Source organism: Podarcis muralis, chromosome 5 (assembly GCF_964188315.1).
Source record: "Podarcis muralis chromosome 5, rPodMur119.hap1.1, whole genome shotgun sequence".
Classification (NCBI taxonomy): Eukaryota; Metazoa; Chordata; class Lepidosauria; order Squamata; family Lacertidae; genus Podarcis; species Podarcis muralis.
The window spans coordinates 58,973,472-58,996,388 of record NC_135659.1 but is presented as its reverse complement, the minus strand read 5'-3'; the positions used below and the strand labels follow the sequence as shown (position 1 = coordinate 58,996,388).

Below are 22,917 nucleotides of genomic sequence, written 5' to 3'. Positions count from 1 at the left end.
AGGTTTGCTAACAGCAGCACAGTTGTCCTGCAGCAGCTCTTAGGTGTTTGTAAGTTGCTTAAACTGCTCAGGTAGATTTTGAAAGAAGCTTTATGCCAACTTTATATATGCAAATACCACTGACATCAGACCTGGGAGGCATAAGAGACAAATAATGAATATTCCCCCTATGATAAGGGCTGGATTATGTGTTCCTACTATTTTATTATTTTTTCTTAAATTTATTAATAGGCATCTATAGAGGCAAGCAAGGATTACCTAAATTAAGCCTGCTGCAATCATATGCACACCTGTTAGGAAGTAACTTGGTAGTACTTGTTTTACGGTGTTTATTCAGTATGTTCCATTGAGTTCAATTGGGGTTAGACCCAAGGATGAATAGGAATGCAGCCTTCAACATATCCATGATGGGCTGTAAGCCTCTCTAGGAAGTAGAGGAGTGAAAGGAGAGGGCCCCAGTTGTCCCAGAAAACAGTTAAACTAAAAACATCTATTTTAAAAACCTTTGGGGTTTTTTAAAATATAAGTGAGAAATCAACTTATGCTTTTCTGGCACAATAATGCTGCTACTAGCTGTCTCCTACATCCTGAGGTCTGATTGAAGAAATTGAATTGACCCTGAAAGGGGTGTGTGTGTGTGTGTGTGTGTGTGTGTGTGTGTGTGTGTGTGTTTAACCTAAACCACAATGGACTCCAGCACTTTGGAAAATGTTTCCCATCACCTGTTAAGGTCCATTTGTCACTTATTTCCTCTGCTCATTTTGCTCCCATCTATTTTTTCTTATCATTAGGAACTGCCCACTTGGTTTATACATTCATTGAGAAGACTTGCATGCCATTCCATCTCTTTATTTAGTGACTGTTGGTAGGCACAGGCTCAAGGCCAGTTACAACACTTGCAGCTCTCATCGAACACCAGACTTTCTCCGCAACTCTTGGAAACAGTATTGCCCCCAGAGCATTCATAGAATTTTGATTTGTCATCCGGATTGGCATAGATACCATCAGCTTTATCTTCACAGAAAATAAGAGGAGGTGGGACTGTTGGAGGGGGTGGAGCTACACAACCTAAGGGGGAAGAATATAATCAGAGAAGACACTTGATAGAAGTTGTTTAATACATTGCAGTTGTACTAAAGAGCAAAGCCAGTCAGAGGGAACATCCCCACAGAGGTTTCAAAAGGGATTGGGTGTGCATTAAATTGCCCCCCTTTTGCTAAAACATATTGGGAAGTCTCTTTGCAGATCACATAATTTGTTTATCATTGGCTACTTGTTTCCTTGCACCTCCAAATTGCAGCATGGCGCTCTGCGCATGTGCGTACATGCATATACACGTCTTAGTGCAGAATTCTTCTCAATAAATTGACCTACCTGGAGTTTGTATGTCAAGGAGTGTCTTCAAATGTGATATCAGAGGATATGCCCCTGTATTGCAGAAAGTGCCTAGGAAATCATCAAGGTCAATGGCCCAAACCATGGCTCCTCCAAAATTGTTTGCTTTCAAAAATTCAACCTGCGCAGAAAGCAAGTACAAGATATTCCCACCACATTTGATGTCAGTTGCACGCACTAACATGACATGAATTGTTGGGGTGCTGTTCTTTAGACTCATGGGGTTTGGGAAAGACAAACACTGGACGAGCTCAATGCATCTAAGGGCTTGACTACATTCCTAAAAGTAAATGTTAACTTAAAGTTGATTCAATGATGCCAGCAGCTGACTCGCAAAAAAATATCCCAAGATCAGTGTCGGTAATACATATATACACACACACACATATGCACCAAGCATTGTTATAAAGCTCAAACATTGCACTGGTAAATCTTGCAAGGTACTTTGAGTGTGGGTACAGATCAATCTGTTACATGCACTAGAAAAATAATAACATACCTTGTACTTGTAGCTGGTTAAATCATCAAACCCAACCCACTCATTCCCCAGGAAGGCATAAGGGACTTTCTGATCTTCAATCCAGACGGTTGTTGCTTCTGGTAAGAACGTACAAATCTGTCAAGGAACATTCATGTTAGCAAACAGTGGCAAACAACTGTATATACAAATCTCAATCAGGCTGACTCATCTATCTGAATTAAACTGTTTACCAGTCTTATCTGTAGAGTTACAAGTATCCCTTGGGCTGGTACAGGCACTTGGTGTTTTATCAGTGAAATATATTCTATCCTTTGAGGTGCACTTCTGTGGCTAATGTAATATTCCTAGCAGCATTTCCTGTAATGGAAACCAAAGAGGAAAAACCATGCACCTGATAAATAATGATTATTTTTTTTAAGTTACTTTTCCCAAGAGGCCAGAAGCCTTCCTGCTAGGGATACTGGACATTGAAATTCCAAAGAAAGCTTCAATTGTATTTATGTATGTACCCATAGTGACAAGGAATCTTTATGCATAGAAGTGGAAGGAGGAAAGAATGCCCTCAAAGGAAGAACAGCTGGTGAAAATCATGGATTGCACAGAGATGGCAAAACCAATGGCACTGATGAGAGAGACCAATTTAGAATATTTTTAGCAGGACTGGAAACCTTTTCTAGTCTATGGGAAAAACTGATTTCCCATATGCGAAGTCCACAGCAGTTTTTGAAGTTCAAGAAAAAATATCAGAACATATTAAGGAACCTGTTAAAGAGGATGAAAATGGATGTGATGGAATTATAAAACACAATTGTATGTAATCTTGATTATAAGCAACCTGGATGGGTGAATAGCAAGACATTAGTACTGTAGAACAGGATTATAACTGCTGAGTGACAAAATGCACTTTGCTTAGAGATTTTTAAATACTGCATGCCTTTAAACTTTCGTCCTTTTTAAATGTTTCATTTACCTCATAATGAGCCCAGAAACCAGCTTCCCTTGTGTAAGGTCCAATGGATCCGGCACCAGACGCGGGAGCGCCAACCGATGTGTCAGCTGTGGTAAGCCTGAAAGTACGGCCGTAAGTAGGAAACCCCATCATAAGCTTCTGAGCAGGAACCCCATTTTCTAGCCAGTATTTCATGGCAAATTCCTTTCAATATGAACATAATAAATATAGGTATGAACTGACCATTTTTTTACCAGCTCTGAGCAAACAATAGGTTTGTTAGCATTTCCTTACGCAGTTGAAGTACACAAAATCGCCTTTATCTGCAGATCCCACATGCAGGGGGCTATTGTGACCTGTGAAGGTGTCCCATCCTCCGTGGAAATCGTAGGTCATCACACTGATGAAATCTAGAACCCTTGTGCGAATCAAAAAAAAAAAGCAGAGCAATAACAACTTGCCTAATGGATCCATACGCTGAAATAAAGATCCTCTTGATACTGGTGGGCTGAACCCTGTTCTCTTTCACATTAGCTTTTGAAGATTGCATGAAACCATACAAAAACTGTATGCATTTGAACAATATGGTGTACATCTGACTTGTAGTTTTCTAAACAGTTAGCTATATGATCCTCAGCTCCCGCTCCCCTTTTCTGCAAGGATATTTGTCCAGTTGTTAAATTCGCATCCAACCTTTCCAACAAATGAAGTTCAAGGTGACTACACTGTTCATTTTTATCACAGAACAAGCTAAAGAGGACATTGACTAGAAAGCTAAAGCTTAGTGTCATATGGGTCCAGCATTGCAATCCTATGCATATCTCTCTGTAAACTTAATAAAGTTAAACAGGACTTACTCCCAGGCAAGTGGGTATTGCAGCCACCTATATTGAACTAGACCTTTAGTGGTCACTCAGAAAGATTTCAAAATGCTACATCTAAATTCCTGGATGTCAAACAACCAAGTTTAAATCTTTGGCAAGACTGCACAAATATATTATCTCATATTGTTGACATGTATATATTTCTCTGTATGCACCTTTTCCTTAATATAATAAATAATTCCCTCCAAATGAATAATGAATTTTGCCTTGCTTTGTCCTATTTTCACAAGTCCCCAATTTAGCACATTGTCACTTACTTTCCTATCTCTGCAATTTCATATCCGGCATCAATGGTTGCTTTGCCAGCAGATACAGCTGCTGTGATCAACAGTCTGGGTTGCCCACTCCTGGTGGCTTCACTTGAGAAAGCAGCCAGCATTTCCTTGAGAAGGGCATGGGTGAGTAAAGTTAACAGCTGCATTCAGTTCTAGCTAATTCATTGTGTGCAAGGTTTCAAAAATTGGTGGTATGCAACAACATCTTTTATTATTTTAATATGAAGAAATTCCACTTCTTTGGTATATGAACCAAAGTGCCATTATGTACATATAAGGAGGAATTTAGAAAGCTCAGTCATTTCTGAGATTGCGTCTTTATCTAATTAAGTAGTACAATCAGCTGATTGTCATTTAAACAGCTAAATATGAAGACATTTCAAATTATTTTAACATTCTTATAAACCTGGAAGAGGAGTGAAATGTATTCCTTTTCCTAGGAAAGGATATTCTATTATGTGATTGTGTAATTGGCAGTGACACCTCATTTCTAGCAACATTTAGTTGGAATTAGTGCTTTATTTGGACAAGCGTGTCTGTTGTTGATGAGAGCCATCCTGGCTGAGGATAACTCCCATCACATGAGAAAAGGTAATGTGTGACCAAGCAACCATATCAATCAGCATCTGCTTTGTGATTTCAGGATCTGAGGAAGTGCTGCCATTATTTACAAAATAATCGACTCATTCACATATTACATTTGTTTATGCAAGGAGAGTGAGGCACAATGTTCACAGGATGCTGGGCAAAGCTTCCTCACCTGGACTAAAATAGTGAAACGATGTTTATCCTCAGCAGGGCTGCCCCGAGAACCCGGGTATTCAAAGTCCAAATCAATCCCATCAAACCCATACTGACGAAGGTACGTAATCACTGAATCGATGAAAGTCTTGCGGTTAGCAGCTGTAGCAACCATTGTGGTGAACCTAACAAAACCGGATTTGTTTTTAAGTTACTGAAAGTATGAGGATATACATTATGTGAACCACAAAATTAAGCAATGCTAGCTTGTTTCAGCTTCTCTTACCACTTCCTTCCCCACAAAATGTTTCTACTGTACTTGTTTATCCCATACTTCCCTCTGACTCTTCATAACCCCCCAACTCTCCTCCTTTATCTCCACAGTGGTCTTATCTTTCTATCCACCAGAGGTTCCTGAAAATCCTCCACATCCCTTTTATCCATCCATTGCCTCTTCCTCAGCAGGCCAGCAGCAGTAGCCACAAACTATCCCCCCCCCTCCCCATCTTGTTCATTATACATGTGAAAGAAAAGTTCTCACTTCTGGGTGCCGAAATTCCATCCTCCAATCGCCAAAAGGGTAACCATTTTCTCATTGCTAAGGAAGGGATTGGAAAAATTAGGAAATAAATTTATAATATGCAATTGTTGCTTTTCCCATCATTGTTTATTGTTTCGTGAACTGCCATTAAGCATGGTCTGAGGACCAAACTAGATACTGTGTTGATCATAGGACTATGTGCTTGTTCTTTTTTTTTTTTTTTTACTAAATAGCCATGAGGAGTGATCTGGGTTGGGGCCACAGAATCATGGGGAGGGACTTTGATCCATTGATATCGAGCAGCAGCCTCCCCACAACCCCTATTTCTGCCCTGGGAGGAAGGCTGTCACTGGTACTACTGAGAGATTACCTCCCAGTGCAAATAATAGCCATGCAGACAGGTACACCAAGCCATTGTCCCCACAGCATTCCCAGATTGTTCATGTTGTGACAGCTTCTCTGCCCATGCTAGGATCTCCCTTGAGACTCTCTGGTTGGGACTCTCCTATACTAAATAATGTGCTTAATGTCAAGTTAAGTTTTCCCTGAGTCCTGGAGAGGTGGCATGTTCTGGGACACAGATACAAGAAGGAACTGGCAGGCAAAAGGCATAAAACAGTCAGTTCAGTGAGTAGAGAGCATGTATTGTATGCAAAATAATAATAATAATCAGCCAGAGGCCATTCCAATGGAAGGATCTCAGGATGAGGAAGAGTCCTCTGCCTGACAGCAGCTGCCAATCAGTGTGACAACAGAACTAATGCTCTGACACAGTATAAGTCAGTCTCATATTTTTGAGGGGAAGCATGTCAAGTGCAAGTAGATAAATAGGTACCCAGGATAAATAGGTACCACTCCAGTGGAAAGGTAAACGGTGTTTCTGTGCGCTGTTCTGATTTCGCCAGAAGTGGCTTAGTCATGCTGGCCACATGACCCAGAAAAACTGTCTGCAGACAAACGTCGGCTCCCTCGGCCAGTAAAGCGAGATGAGTGTCGCAACAACAGAGTCATCCGCGACTGGACTTAACTGTCCGGGGTCCTTTACCTTTACCTTTTTTAAAGCGGGTTTCAACAGTGATGAGTTGCCTGGACTAAGACTCCTGCAGATCTGAGATCCCTATATTAGACAATAGCACAGGATAGATTCTTTAGCACTAGGGAGACTCTGGGCTGTTGTAGCAGTGCCCAGAACTGACTTGTCTGCCCTTCTCTCTTCTGGCCATTGGCCCTAGTGAACAGAGAATAGAGAGTACTTTGCAGCTCTGCAGCAGCTAATATTAACTTTCCAGTTTTGTTTTGTTTTTAAATGAATCAAACATTTACAACTAGGGGGCTTAGAAAATCAGAAAATCAGGTCCAAACAAGCCTTATTATTTTGAGATTAACCAATCTGTGTTCATTCTTAGTAATTACTAAGTGCTTAAAGAATTTACTAACTATTCTTTTAGACCATTGAACTGTGGATAGAGGACGTCATCATTCCATTCATAGGGGGCGATCTTGTTATTGCTCATAGTAGCAAAGGCATATATGACATGTGTGCACAGGCAGGGGTCCACATTTGCTGGTTTATATCTGGCAGGATCAGGCCTGTACTGGGACCAGTTTGTGAAATAACAGACCAGCTTGTAGGAAGATCCTGAGGTAAGAAAGAACATTGTGATGTGAATGTCATAGGCAAGAACAACAGAGAAATCAAAGCAACTGACTCTAAAACCAGCATACTTTATGTGTTAATGGAATGAGGTCAGCTCACGCAAAAGGAATTTTGCCCCTCTCCTCCCACCTCTTAAACCTGTTCTAGGTTTTCCTTCAGCCTTCCAGAGCAAAGTCCCATTGCACAAGCAGATCTCATTCTGTTCGTGCAACAACTTAGTTCAGTCTGGCCCTGTGCGCTTACCTCTTGATTTAGGAAACTCATTGTGATTAAGATACATGCACAATGCTCAATTAGAAAGTTATAGTCTCTAGCCAAGCCTTTGCTGGCGTTCTCCAAATGTTTTCAACTACAACTCCTATCACCCCCAGAATGAGGGACCATATATTTCCTTTACAGAAATCTGTGGATTTATATAATGCAAAGATACAGTCTCTCATTCTTAATGTTACATTCCTTTGTGCTGGTTGCTGCTACTCATAATCACACCCTTAATATTGCAAGCTCCCAGATGAGGAGGGGGCAGAAATGAAAATGGCAATATCAAACCTGACAGCATCTCCTCCACCCTCAATTTGTCTCAGATATTCCATCCATTTTTGAGGAATAAATTTATGAGCAATAAAGAATTCTGCTTACCAAGCTGCAAGTGCAGCAAAATGGCCAGACCTACAAAAGATTTAAAACAAAAACATCATTACAGTATGCATAAAACCATCTGACTCAGTTTGCTAAATCAGTGGCGTAGCGTGGGGGGTGCAGGGGGGGCCGGCCGCACTGGGCGCAACATCTGGGGTTAGGGCAAATCCATGGGTTAGGGGGCGCAAATCCACAGGTTAGGGGGCGCAAATCCACGGGTTAGGGGGCGCAAATTACTTGCCTTGCCCCGGGTGCTGACAACCCACGCTACGCCACTGTGCTAAACACCTCGTTTCCAGGGTTATTTGTCTCATAAGCAAGCCTGATGGTGTTCTCATTCCCAAGTCTAAGCTCAAAGTTCACCTCCCTTGTTTCTAGAAAGAAATGTCTCTTTATGTTTCTCAAGATGTAAAATTACACACAGGACCACTCACTTGCCCACAGCAGCATCTTCCCCATCTGTTTTTCAGAGGAAATGGCCCATCAGGGAAATCCAACACGGCCTTATAAACTGCTCACTTATCAGTATGGGAGCCACACACCTGCTAAAGGAGCATACATCTGGCAGCTAAAGTGCACAGGTGGCTGAAGAATAAATCCCGGAACAGAAAACAGATCTAACTTCAAGGATGGAAAAAGTGTTGACTTTATGAAAAATTACATTGTGTGTATGAAGAGAACCACAAAGGCCTATCTTTTTCTGATTTTTGACAGATTTGAATGTCAGCAAAGCCCTGATGTTGACAGCAAATGTCCCAATGATTTTAATGAATGTTCAATTATTCACTTAATTTTGAATTGTAGAAATCTTACAACCCAATTACATATGTGGTTAAGCTGAAAACAAATCCTAGTGTTGTCAGCCTCTGAGTGTGTAGGCAAAGGACAACAACAACAAAAACAACCACCCACTCTTCACTCTAAGGTCCCAGCATTAAAACATAACATTAACATGATATTTTCAGGAGACATTTTTAAAGAAAATAACCCTGCAACCCAATGCAGAAATGTGGAAAGCGAGCTTAAGATCAGAAAACTAAGATAAAAGCAGAATGGACGGATTTGTCCATTCCTAGTCTGAACTGGCTCAAGTGTTGAGTAATCATATGTGAAGAGACTCTAGTAGCCTTTCTAGACAACTATTTATAGCATGCAAGGCACACTGCTCAACATGCAGATGTTAGATAAATGAGCAATGATATTTGTGTCCAAGTGGGGCCAAAGTATTCCTGCACAATTTGCCATTCTTCATGCCCAACAAGTGGTTATCATTAAATGACGGCTTTAAAAAAAACAAAACCCCTAGGTGAACATTAGTTTGTGACTTGCAGCCATACACCATGCCAAAAATTTATGCAACTGGCCTTCAGCCCCCCACAAAAAGTCACTTTGAGATTATCTCTAAATCCCCAAGGCTGTTTCTGCAAGGCACACCTCCATGGCACTATATCAGTGCAAGATAAGACTCTTTACTAATGCTGGTCTTGAACTTCATGTTGAAAATAGGGGAACGTAATATAGCAGAGAAGTGGGAGCCTTAACTCAAAGTGGAGCTGAATAACAGCAACATAGCTAGGAGTTTCCTCTAGTTTTGCTACTGCAATCTAAAACCATTGCTGATGATGCTGGAAATGAGACTTTGAGAAGCCTCTAAACAACAATAATCAATGTAGTCAAACTGACAGAGTGGAGCTGTGAAAGCTAAAATAAACTTGCACAGAACTTCTTGTCCTCTAAGAACTATGGGGGTGATTTACTAAGCCTTCAGGCCCTGCTTGCGAGCCTCCAGTTGAATCTGACCATTATTGCAAACAGAACACAAGTTAAATCAGGAATGGAGAATCTGTGGCCCTTTAGATGTTGTTGAACTCCAGCTCCCATGAACCCCAACCAGTATAGCCAATAGTCAGTGATGTTGGGGCTTATTGTCCAACAACTTGTCCCTGAAGTCCAGATCTTCTGCAGCACTCTCTATTCCAGCTTTTTCTTCTAGTTTCCATGTCTTTCTTCCTCCTCCTGCTCCCCAGCTTCACTTATAGACACTATTGTTACACACCACCCCTATTTCCCAGTGGTGCAAGATTCCAGGGGTTCCAGATGCTTACCCAGGGTTTTCTTTGGAAATGAGGCACAGTGAAGACTGTGGTGTCTTTATGATGTATGGCTTATTCACACATATATACAACCTGAGCCTACAATGCAGGGGTTCAAAGCATTACACTCCAAGGGGGTCCTGTCTTTCCCATGGCTACAATTTCTTATTCAAAACAGGCAGCTCAACTTGAGTTCTGCCCTGCCACCCCACCCCCCCCGTTTCCAACTTGCTGCATTTAACAGACTGACACTTTTTTCCCTTGATCACCCCACAGCCAACTTAAATCCTAAAACTTCCTCCTAACAAAAACTCTGGCATTGTCTTCTAAGTAACGATCTCAGACCTCAAGGGGAAGTGTTCCCATTTTTCGTCTAGATTAGTGTCTTGCAAAGTCATAACACTATTCTAACTTTCTGTCTCTTAGCCAATCAGAAGGGCAGCAGAATTTAGTTGAATTTCTGGCTCCCATAGCAGTCCTTGATCTTTCTTGCAGGGAGTAGAGTTATACACTTTGGGGTTCATTAAAAAAAAAAGAGGGAGTGATGATTAGATTTTTTTCTCAAAATAAATACAATTTCTTACATTTCAGGTTGGTTAAATAATAATCTCTCCTCTTTTAAGCACTGCTGTCTCTGCCTTTTAACTGAGCAAAAAGCCATCTGATCCTCTTTTGGACCTTGACAGCAAGACTCAGGTACTCACTAAGCAACAAACACTTTCCTGGAAACTAGAATTAGGTGAAGCTCCCTGTGTCTTTGATTTTTATAAACTTTCTCTTTTAAAGACAGGTAGAGACAAGTAGCTAAGGGAGAGGCACCTAGTTATGTTGGTCAGCTTTTCTTTTAAGTTATAAATATCAGATGCCTGAAAGAAATGTCTTAATTGTCATCACCATTGTGCCACAATTTAAAATGATTTAAAGTACAAGTAAATGCAATATATGTTTTTTATTAGATTGCATAGTGAAATAGAAAATCAAGGTTGCCTAAAAAGAGCATGTGCATTCCAATTCTGCATACATCTCATGATATTCAAAATCTGATTAACAGTAAAGGAAGAAAAACGAGACACGCAGCAGACTCAAAGTTTGTAATGGAAGATTCCACAACAGGTTGCTCAAGTCTGCATAATCACATGCTAATAGGCAGCGAATATCTTGAAGTATCTTTTTGCTTGCAAAGGTTCAAGGAGGTGAGAGACATAACATGGATCCATCTTTGTTGCACAACACGTTGCATTCCTCTATTTCCTTGGTGTGATACTTCATGTTCTGTTATAGGAGAACAAATGCATGTCAGAAGCATATCAGATATTTGCAAGATTTCCTATTTATCAAGAGCAAAGCAGAGCAAAAACAACTCTGAAACATTTAACCCTGTATTGCAACACTTCCTCAGACTCTAGACCAACTCAGGCATGACACTGTGCATTCCATAGGCCTCTGCATGCTTGGTTGTTGTTTACTAAATAGCATCCATGGGGTGCATATAGTTTGGGGCCACATGGAGAGTAACTGAAGTCCCATTGAGTTTAGTGGCCTTTACTTCCAGGTAAGTAGGCAATGCACAAGCTTTGCTTAACTTTCTATTTGATCTTTTGCTGCCCTTTCAAAGTGGGTTTCTCTTCTTGTCTCAATTTAATTTCAGTTTTAGCAACTTTATTTGTTGTGTGGCTTGTATTCATGTTGTGAGCCACTTAGAAGACTACAGCTGAGAGACCATATACACTCTCTCTCTCTCTCTCTCTCTCTCTCTCTCTCTCTCTGTGTGTGTGTGTGTGTGTGTGTGTGTGTGTGTGTGTGTGATATTTAAAATGCTTTCATATTGCAGGGTTTATCACATGAATCCCCTTGAGACTATTCCAAACATTCAAATCTAAAAAGAGAGGTTAGAAAATAAGGGTTGAAATTAGTATGCCTAATTCAAACTTCACTGGACGTTAGATTGGTAGCTTAATGAAACATGTGCCTTATAGCCTAATTTGTCATTACCTCAGTTTCCTAGGAGACCCTTAAGCTTATTCACAAGGACATTGGCTCCTTGGCCACAGAATTTGCCAGAGAAGTCATCCATCCCCAGAGTCCAAACCATGGCTCCTCCATAATTCTCCCTCTTCAGAAACTCAGCCTGCAAAGGAGAAGTTTGGGGGGGGGGGCATTTGTAAATAATCCACAGACTAGTGCTTATGTACCCATTCCATAATAGTTGTCACATAACATGCCTCTTCTACCATTTGCTAATAACAGGCAACTACAAATTCCTTCTGGACACTGCAGCACATTTACAATATACGTAAGGAAATTCTGGCTTTACACCAGGAAGAGCTTTCTGACAGTAAGAGCTGTTTAGCAGTGGATGGACTCCCTCAGTAGGTGGTAGACTCTCCTTCCTTGAAAGCTTTTAAGCAGAGATTGAATGGCCACCTGTCATATGTGCTTCAGTTGTGATTCCTGCACAGCAGGGGGTTGGACTAGATGACACTTTATATACCACTTGATTTTAGAAGAAAAAACTAACAACCTCAAAGCAGTCTACAAAAAGATACAATTTACATTTAAGCATAGCATTCAAAGGAAATTGAACTAACATACAGTGGCTCAGTAACCCATTTTCTGTGAATCGAGAGCGTGCCACTCTGTGGTGACATAAATAAGACACTCCTTCTTTCTGTGAGGTAACCATAGAGGGTGGCTAAAGAGCACTTGGAGCTGCTAACATTGATTTTGCATAGGGGAAGAAGCAGAATTTTATTTCTGCTTACTTCCAGGGTGAAATAAGAATGAGGCAGACAATTCTTAATATTGTACACTCCTTCTGCTTCCAAAATGTTGTGTGCCAGCCAACAGGATTGTACTCAACCAATGCTACTTATAAATAAAAAGGGGTATCAGCATGCCCTGGGGGATCCCAGGGTTTGCAGAAGTACCAAAAATTATTTGAGTTGAACCCTAAAAAAAAAAGAAAAAGAAAAACATGTTCAGAGGCCCCAGAATTCTGATTGTCTGTTAGAGGGGGAAGAATGGAGTTGAGGGACAGAACGGTGTATCATGGGGAAAGTAGAAGATTTTAAATAACATGGAGCCTAAAAGAACATGTGTACGCAGAGGTCCACCTATGCAACTGGACTTCCAATTCCACTTCCTCTCCTCTCCCTGTGTGCCCTCAAAATCTGCTCCAGAGGATGCTGTAAACTTTTCATGTCAGGGGCCACAAGGAATAGGAGAAGAGGGGGAAGTTCCATTGCATGAGTCTGCTGCACTAGTAGAATAGCGGCATTGGATACAGCCCATGACTCTGTGAGAATGTGACTGTAAATTTGGTTAGCAGCTAGAGGGCCTAAAGGATTTTCATTCTCATAGGATGTAGCAGTTAACACAAGGCAGTGACACACTTTGAACTGAAAACTCTTCTCGTCGTCATATCCAACCCAGTCTCCAGCTTTGAAAGCATAAGGAACCTTCTGTTCTTCGATCCATCCCTTGGTAGCTCCCTTTAAAAATGGGCACACCTGTCAAAATGATAGAATCCCTGTTTAGATAAAGAGCAGAAACTCAAGGGGGTATGAACAAAAATAAAAACAAAGTCTATAATCCTAAAAGTTAATCATTCCAAGTTTCCCCCATCAGAATCATTGGTTATTTTATAGCTAGAAGAGTACAGCATTTGGTGGTCTGCAGCTTTAATTTACTGTATACAGCAGCCAAATGAGACCTCCTACAGCCTCTGCCTCTGACCTTCAGGACTCTCCCCAGGGCACATGCCTCAATGGCCCTGCACCACACCCTCCATGAGTGCCTTTGCTTGGCTAGAATGTGCTCTTGGCATGTGATCACACCTTAAGCTTATCTGGATGGAGGCATAGAAACCTATGGATTTTGTGTGACCAGAAGGTAAACTACTTTGCTAAGTTAAGTCACATCCATCACTCTACCAATATTTGTCTGTGGCCCTTGGGCTGGACAAGACTCCCCACTCCAGTATATGGTAACCAAATTGTTCTGGTTTTCATTAAAAGTGTGAGCCTACACTTGTCAACTCAGAAGTACATCCCACTGCATTGAATAACAGGTGCTCCCTAGCAATGGATTGCAGCTCTACAAGCTGGTCCTATGCATTATTGACGGAACACTGAAGCCCCCATTCAGGCATTCCTCTAAATGCTTGTGGACTAAAAATGGAAAGCGGAGAGCAGAAATGCATACCCAAGGCCCATCCCAAATGTTCCCACAGGTGCTTAGACTCCTCCCCACCAGAAACCCTGATAAGGCAAGGAGCCCAAGCACAGTGAAGATGCCAAGCACATTCTGCTGAAGGCACTTAAGAGTCAGCCTTCAGATCTTCCCTCTCAGTTCAGGAAGGTCTGAAACAGAGAAACATGCATGGACACCTCTGTCCCTTCCCTGGTTTTAGTCCACATTTATTCAGGCGAAGGCCTGAACAGGGCTGTACCCATGGCATGGCTCCCAAATATATATTCATGGGATTGCTGCCTAAGACTTTGGTTATGTCTTAGGCACCTTCCACAGAATCATCCCACTTTATCCTCACAAAAACCCTGTCAAAATAAGATGTGTTAAGAGAAAATGCTTTGCCCAAGCCCACCCTTTGAGCTTTACAGCTGTGGGAATTTGACTCTGCCTCCCCAACATGATCAGCTACATTATAGTAGCTCTCAATCGTCAATAAAATGCCAAAGACCCATTTACCTCGTAATATGCCAAGATCCCAGAAGCTTTGGTGTACTGTCCAGGAGAACCTCCACCACTGGCTGGAGCACCAACGTCGGTTCGTGAACTAGCAAGTTTGAAAGACTGTCCATATGTTGGAAAGCCCATCATGAGTTTCTCAGCTGGTGCTCCATTGTCCTTCCAGTATTTCATGGCATATTCCTGAAGCACAGACAAATTATGCAGACTTCTGTCATTCTTTCCTCGGTGAGTTTACTTTTTAAAAAGACAAAAGTATTTGGGAGGAGCTGAGAGAAAGGGCAGGCAGTGAGGGGCTGCTTAACCCTTTCCCGCTTTGGATCAACCTCCTCAAGCTGCTTTGTCATCTGTGGGAAGTCAGGGTCTCCGTGTCTTCAAAAATATTTGTAAATGAAAAAGAAGCTTGGGGAAGGTGATTTTTGAGCTGAAAATCACTCAGATATAGTCTGCCTTTGAATTTTCTTTTTTTTAAAAAGAAGAATTCTTCATGCAGCTACACAAAACATGTATTTTGAGCCTCATCATCAATCACTCACCCACCCATGTTTGCTAGTGTGGCCATGTGTCCCACTGGACAGAGAAGAGTCCACTCTTTGAGGAAGTCCTCTTTTTAAAGAGTTGTCCAGTCCAGGCCCGGTTTAAAGATAAGGAATCATGTAAAGGGAGAGCAGGGGCCTTGAAGTCACCCAGTAACAGCTCCTAGACAGCAGACTGAGCTAGCACACAGGTCACTTGGTACCATCTTCCCCACTATGGTAAATTGTTTTCTATTTCTATTTGAATTTATAGGCATTGGTTCTAAATTTGCATCTAGACATATAAATTAGGACATGAAAATCTGTTCAGGTCTTTATCATGACACATCTCCTCCTTTCTGGTGGTGTACAAGTGGCCACCCTAATACTTAGGCTTGATTCAGTTTTTACTGCATTGAGTGGGGGAAATTGTCACTGGAATTTAGCTATGAGTTTAAGATTGGGCTATGTGTTGTTTGAAGGACTGAGGCTCAAATACTTTGGCCACCTCATGAGAAGAAAAGACTCCCTGGAAAAGACCCTGATGTTGGGAAAGATGGAGGGCACAAGGAGAAGGGGACGACAGAGGACGAGAGGTTGGATAGTGTTCTCGAAGCTACCAGCATGAGTTTGACCAAACTGCAGGAGGCAGTGGAAGACAGGAGTGCCTGGCATGCTCTAGTCCATGGGGTCACGAAGAGTCGGACACAACTAAACGACTAAACAACAACAACAATGTGTTGTTTGTTCTTACACTGTTGAAGAAGGGTGTTGAGTCATAGGAAGGTGCACCTCTGTGCAGGGGGCTGTTGTGTCCTGTTTGAGGTGCCCAACTTCCATGGAAATCATAGGTCATCACGTTGATTAAATCAAGACTCCTGGATGCACACAGAAAGGAATGGCAAGATGAAGGAACAATTTCTTCAAACATTAAGGAATCTATGATCCAACAGCCACACTGTTAGTGATAATAATAAGACAGTTATTTTGATTCATAGGCAAATAATTTAAAAAACAACAACCTGTGATTACATAAGCATGATGTAGTAGCTCCTTTAAAAGCCCTCAGAAATATTTCCAGAGTAGAATGCGGCCCAGATTTATTTATATAAAGCCTACAGCACAGTGTGGCTGCATAGACACAATGGTTAATAAATACCACCCTACAAAACACTCTTTATGAGAGCCTATAAAACCAGGACATCCAGCCCCAGAGGAGGTTCAAAATTATTGAAGTGGGCTGGGTCTTTGGGAGAGCCAGTGTAGTGTACTGTGTACAGGTTCAGCAGCAGCACAAATTTGATAAGTAATAATAACAGTAATAAAGCAGAAAGAGAAGGGAGGAAAAACAGAGGCTTTTCATTTGAACGGCTTTCTCCTGAGTTCTTTAGCAATTTGTCCTAGACCTAGAATTTGGAGCATTCAGAGCTGGTGTTCAACAGAGATTCTGACGCAGGGCATGTCGCTTAGCAGAAACCTTGTGACTCACTTCCCCAGGGCAGCAACTTCATATCCAGCATCCATGGTGTTTTTGCTAGCAGATACCGCAGCAGAAAGCAACAGCCGTGGGCGTCCTGTTCTTTTGCCCTCTTCCTCAAAAGCAGCTATCAGTTCCTTCAGAGAGAAACAGCAGGAGCAGTTGGGTGTTGCTCATGTGCAACTGAACAGAACACATTTCAAAGAACAGCTGGCCTTTTGCAGGCTGGAAAATTCCACCCATACAGATCATGATATCTTCGGATGAAGGATGGTATATAAACTTAATCAATAAATAAAGATAAATATCCACACACAAGTTGGGCATGCCTATTTATTTTTATTTATTTGATTGAATCTGAGCAATTCTTCTTCTTGATGGTTGAGTCTTCTTTGTCATATTTAGTAATTCACAGTGCTATCCTATACAAGTGTACTGAGAAGAAAATTCCATTAAGTTTAATAGTGCTTTCTCTCAGGTATGGTCACTTAGGCCCCATTGAACTTAATGGAACTTGCTTCTGAACATAGCATTACACAATTTGTCACTGGGACTCAAACCAACCATTGTTCTTGATGCGGAAGAATAAATATATGGAGGCTGGTTGTGATTACAAAAGCACTCTATACATGCTCAGAGGTACTCATATGTTCTATCACTACAGTATACATTCCAGGAAATTAATTTTAAATACCATTTTAAAATAAAGTAACCCTGTTACAATCATTCACTGTTGTTTTTAAGAAAGGTTTTGACCATTTTTTGTCAAAGTAAGTATGATCCATGCTATCTCCCTAGGGGCTTCCAGCACCCTTTGCTGAAGCTGGGATGAACATCTATATTATTTTATTTTCATACCTGAGTCAAGATGGTGAAGCGATGCTTATCCTCTGCAGGGCTGCCTTTGGAACCTGGATATTCCCAATCAAGGTCCATACCATCAAACCCATGTTTGCGGAGAAAATCGATTGATGTGGTGGCAAATGTCTGACGATTTGCTGGAGAGGATATCATGGAAGTGAACCTGAAAGAAATGTGTTATTTTTTGACAGCTGCTTTTTACAACTTGCATCGCCCTATATTTCACTCTTATTTTTTTGCTGGGCATCATGAACAGCTGCTATAAAATGGAAGAGCTCTGATATCAGTAGGGACTAAGGATGGACCAATCTGTCGATACTGGTTCTCCAAGTTTCTCATTTTTAAAATGTTAAATTCGCTTCTATTTCTGCAACAATCCACAAAAATGAATAAATAAATTGAAACTCCTCATGAGGATTCTTCAATATTTTAGTGTGAATTTCTCATAATAAACATATTTTATATGCAGTTTTATACACATTTTTGCAAGAAATTTTCCCTAACCTAATGCAGTTTTGGATGTAATTTTCACCAATATAAGGCATTTTTATGCACATTTTAGGCTACTATGTGCATTGTTGGACACATAACCTGGGGAATCGCACTGGAAAATCTGAAGAAGTATGAATTCTGAAGGTTTCAGTTTATATAATTTTTCAAAAAGTATGAATTTGGTTAGTCCGTTTGCCCCTTACGGCTTTGTGGGCAGGGCCCCAAGCCCGCTCCCGTGAACCGGCGAATGGCAGGCCGGATCATCTGCCTTCCACCAAATTGGCCACTGGTGGCAGGGGCTTTTGGGTGTTCTTCTGAGCGTGGGATCAACTGGTCAATGGTGGCACTTGGCCCCACCCCCAGGACAAGGATAAAAGACCGTCTGCCAGGCCATTCGGCTGGTAAGTTCATCTTTAAATATAAACTGAATCAAATTACTCCCCCACCATCAGTGAAGTGAGGCCAGTTTACATCACAGTGCCCTCCCACCCTTTCTACTAATTAGGATTTGTCCCCTTTTGCTCTCTTTGGGGGTATGGCCAAATTTAGGGGGACTTTTCAACCACACCTCCCCAATGAAATGAAATGAAATGAAATGTGGGGAGTGAACTGATTCAACGAGGAGAAAGAGCTTGCATTTGTTGGTGGGGTGGGTTCTTCCTTTCCCCCCTCTTCTTTAATCCCTTTTTTAATATTAAAAAGACCCTCTTATTAAAATCATTACCTGCCATTACTGCATCTCTGGGAAGGAGGCTCACACTGAATAATAGTGTACACAGAAACAAAAGACAGAAAATGTTCCTTGATCTTTGAAGGACAATCATTTCTCAAAAGAGGAAATGCTCTCCATGTCAGACTCAAGCTCTCCAAAATGCCTTAAGTTGGGTGTCCCAAATCACAAATTTCTTAGGAAGCTATATCTCATGAACACCCTCTGCTCTTTCTATGAGTATAAGAAGGAGAAGGGTCTTACTTCTGGTTGTCAAAGCTTCCCCCTCCAACAGCCAGCAATGTGAGCAGCTTATTATTCCTAGAAAGCAAGAAAAAGATATAGTGGAATTAACATTACACAAATGTTTTGTGACAATTAAAAAGGAATTTTACCCTCCCCACCTCAAAATATCCAAGACTTCCATCACAAGTTGCTCCTTTATAACTGTAGAATATAGATTTCAGAACCAAACAGGTTTTGAGAGCTCCCCTAGCTCATTTTCAGGGGTGTGGGCAGAATCCCAAAAGTTCTTCTGTCAGGGCCATTGGGGAAATTTAAGCAACTCCCAGGGACAGAGCCCAAAGTGAGACAGAACTTAAAAGCTTGCTGTTGTTCTTGAGATTGCTGGCAGTTCCAAGCAAGGACAGAGAAGGCTGGCCAAGCAGATACAGTGGAAGGAACAAGCAGGCAGCCCTTCATAACTGACATTTGCATTCCTGCAAGGCAGTCTTTCCCAACCTGGTGCTTCAAAAACCTGCAAAAGCTCTTTCATCAGAGATTAAGGCAGAGCAGAACAAAACAAATATGTGTCCTGATGACTATCATTCCACTCTCAAGTGTCTTCAGAAACATAGTTACAGAAGCCTACTATGCAAAAAATTATCATCACAGGGAAACATCAGCCATCACTCCAACCAACCCCATCCTCCTGAATGTCAGGCATCTCCAAATTACTTTTTTCACATTACAAAGCAAAAAATACAGATTTACCACCATGTGTATGCTCCATAGGAGCCATAGCCAATCCTAGCTCTTGGACAAGTATCTCTAGGAAACACATACTTTCAAACTCTTGTTTGGCACTTCCACCCTTTATATTTTTAGAGGAATATTTTAAAAGTCTTAGTTCTAAAGGAACACTTTCCCATGTTCACAGATCTTAGAGGGAGACCCTTCTTATTGTTGCGCCTCCAAGGGGGAGACATTATGTAGCGACATAGGATGGGGACCTTTCTATGGTGGCACCTTAATTAGGAAATGCTCTCCCCCTGAAAGCATGATTGGCAGAGACACTTTTATCTCTGTGAGGCAAAAACTTGCCGGTTTACCTGTGCTTTTGTGTGATATTGAGAACAATATTAATGTACTGTTTCTGCAATGAAGGAACCTGTGGATGGTTTCCTTGAGAGTTTATATACTGTAATTTTTAAGATGTGTTGTGTTCTTGCCTGCTCTTTCAACTACATATACTGGAATTGTGTTGGTTGTATTTTAACTTGTATTGTACCTTGCTCTGAAATCATGTGGTGAGGTGTGGGTTAAAAGTACTTTAATTAATTTATTAAACACATAATTCATGAAGGGACCCCATGAGACACTTCCTTCTTTTGCTTCTACATCTGCTGCTATTGTCAGGCAGTGTCTAGAAGCAGCCATTAAACAAACATCATGATGTGAATACATTCATTGTGAGAGCTGCTTGCCTTTGCTTTAAGGCATTAAGTTTCTTGTAGAGTTCCACGTCATTCCATTCTATAGTGGTAAGTCGGTTGTTGTCCATGCCAGCAAAAGCATAAATCACATGAGTACACAGATGTGGGTCTATATTATCTGGTGTGAACTTGGCTGGCGGGTCCCTGTACTGTTCCCAGTTAGTGACATAACACACAAGCTTGTAGGCAGAACCTGGAAAGAGAAGGCGAAAGGTTATATTTAGAAAAGATCATACTGCATGCAGTTTGTAATGCAGGGTCCTTCACAGTGAAGTCAGCGCACAAGTAGAATGACTCCTGTTTGTGAAATGAAACCTTTCTCTCCTCCTTGCCCATCTGAGTCTCCCATGTCTGCTCTAGCGGTTCTCCCTATTTTTTGGATTTTGGGGGAGGGTGTGAGTGGCACAACGGGGAGCAGAAGGGATAGGAGTTCCATTTCCCTCACACAATGACTTTGTTGAATTCAACCCACGCTGTTTTCTACAGTTTCCTTCAAATCCTCATCATGAGCTTGACCCTCTTGCAGGGCAGAACCACCAGCTCCACACAAAACGAAAGCTATAGAGCCAGCAACTTTCCAGGTCTAGACATGTGGGAAGTGATTGTTGTGGAAACTTCCACCACCCCAGAAAACACAATAGAAGAGTTGATGCAAGTTTATTTGGCTAGGAGCAGCAGCTGTTGGAGTTTCGACCTCAGTTACCCAGACTTCTATCAAGCCATTTCCTCATCACATGTCTGTGTGTATAAGACAAACTGTTTTGAGCAGTTTAGAAAAATCCTACATTAACTTGATTGGACTCTTGATGAAATAGTGGTACTCTAAATAAAGGAGCTTTGCAGGGCTTTAGCTTTTTGAAATAAGGAGCCCCTTATATGGAGCTGTGATCTTACCCAACAATAAGTGTTCCTGCTTTGCCTCAACTGGGAGCAATGCACACAGGCTATGCACACGGCAGATCTGTCAAATTTTTAGAACTAGTCCCTAGCAAACAAGCAGAAAGGAAGTTAGCCTTACCAAGCTGCAGATTCAGCAGAAGGATGAAACCTGCAAAGCAAAAGAAACAAGAATGTTGAACATTAGATGTGAGTGTTAAGAAGGCACTGTAATTCTTGTCCATTCTACTCAAAATGTAGGCAGATGGCAAGCAGGTTTCCATGAAGCTTGGCAAAATATGCATTTTGGGGGGCAAACAAAACATGGCATTAAATGGGTTTGGCATTTGCCCAGAATGGGGTGGGGGCTATATGGAAATTGCATCAGATGAGGAGGTCATAATTAATAAGATCACAGGAGGCTGGGGGGATTTAATGCTGTCCTCCTTTGCTGCAGGTGGTGGGAAGTCTCTGGCCCAGCAGGAATCCTTATTTGGCCCCACTAGGCTGTTTCCTCCCAACCACATGAACCTGCTATCCATCTGAAGCCATATGTGACATCAGCTTTGGGGCGGATAAAGTTGTGGCTTCCTGCCAAACATGAGGTATGTATGAGATGCCTGTGTAAAGCCAAACGTCCCAGAAAGCCTATAAATGCTATCTTGGTAGTCAAGATAACCCTGGGACTAATTGGTACCTGCTGTGAAATTGCTCTCACATATGTGTATCTGTTTCCTTTGATATGCTTATCTGCTGTCTGGGTGCTTGGCTGCTGGCCTAGGGAGATGGAAGTCAGGAGCTACCCATGCAACCTGGACCCTTGTCACCTATTCCTTCACCTGACAGATGGATGGATGGATGGATGGATGGATGAGAGTTGAGAACAGGCCTTCAGGCAGGTGGGATTAATTAGACTACTGCTACCAGAAGTCCAATTTCTGTAGAGGTAATACATAAATGCTTGGTCGGGCATGGACAGTCATGGCATGCTTGCTACTTCAATGTCCATTCCAAGACGGAGCAGCAAGAATCTCTGCATTGTGTTGTAAGTCTCTCTGGCACTTTTGTCATCCTTGTTTGGAATCCCTGCAATAAACCACTTGCCCAGGCCCACTTTCAGGCCTGTGGGACAGAACAGTGCCTATCAGCTGGTTGGCAGTGCCTGCAAAGCCCCGTGTCTATGCTGATGTGGTTTGCATCCAGTGTTACACTGGCATCAAGTGATTGACAGGTGGGTACACCCACCTGTGAAAATAGTCCACAGCAGGTGGAGGAAGTCAAAATACAGCCCGCCCACCAGATCCAGTTACCCTTTATTCCAATCCTCGTGCACCTGGCCTCCACATATTGATACATAGCGGCCTACATGAATGGACAGGAATTGTGTAAGTACAATTCAATTTTCTGGAGTACCAGCTGATTTTAGCCCCCAAAGAAAAAGGATACAGAGCACTGTATCTTTTCTCTCTTGAGAAGAAAGTAGTGTGGGGAGGTGTTGCCTGATAAAACTAAACCCTTGGAGAAAGAACTATGGAATTATATATAACAAGGAGCTCTTCCCCCACATCATTTATATGACATTGTTTTATTTATTTATTAGTTATCATGAAACACAGATACTAATACAACACTCACCTGCACACAGTAGTAGCTTCCCCATACTGACACGTGCACCTAGGCAAAAATGCAGGAAGAGGGATGGAGATACAGAAAAATGAATGAATTAGCCTTAATACAAAATCTGCCCATGCTTAATAACACACCCCTGAGTGCTGTGTCTGTCTCTCTCTGTGTGTGACTAGTATATATATGACTAGTTCTCCGTCTACATAAAAAAGCTGATGTGGACCTGAGTGAAAACTATATACACGATACTCCTGGTGGCCAGGGTGAGAACTTAAATACATAAC

General features: G+C 41.7%; 1 protein-coding gene across 1 annotated transcript; it reads right to left on the bottom strand.

Moving 5' to 3' along the window:
- Nucleotides 1-833: 833 nt before the first annotated feature.
- On the bottom strand, nucleotides 834-22,667 carry LOC114598464 (acidic mammalian chitinase-like). Its single transcript, XM_077928124.1, has 21 exons — nucleotides 22,643-22,667; nucleotides 21,150-21,179; nucleotides 20,123-20,324; nucleotides 18,681-18,737; nucleotides 17,213-17,378; nucleotides 16,367-16,491; nucleotides 15,632-15,755; nucleotides 14,363-14,545; nucleotides 13,048-13,164; nucleotides 11,655-11,783; nucleotides 8,002-8,021; nucleotides 7,563-7,597; nucleotides 6,704-6,905; nucleotides 5,267-5,323; nucleotides 4,745-4,910; nucleotides 3,967-4,091; nucleotides 3,120-3,243; nucleotides 2,847-3,029; nucleotides 1,895-2,011; nucleotides 1,375-1,516; nucleotides 834-1,068 (listed from the first exon to the last, which is right to left on the bottom strand). The coding sequence occupies exons 1-21, from the start codon at nucleotides 22,665-22,667 to the stop codon at nucleotides 878-880; spliced, it is 2,520 nt and encodes an 839-aa protein (XP_077784250.1). The 3' UTR covers nucleotides 834-877.
- Between the last annotated feature and the right edge of the window lie 250 nt (nucleotides 22,668-22,917).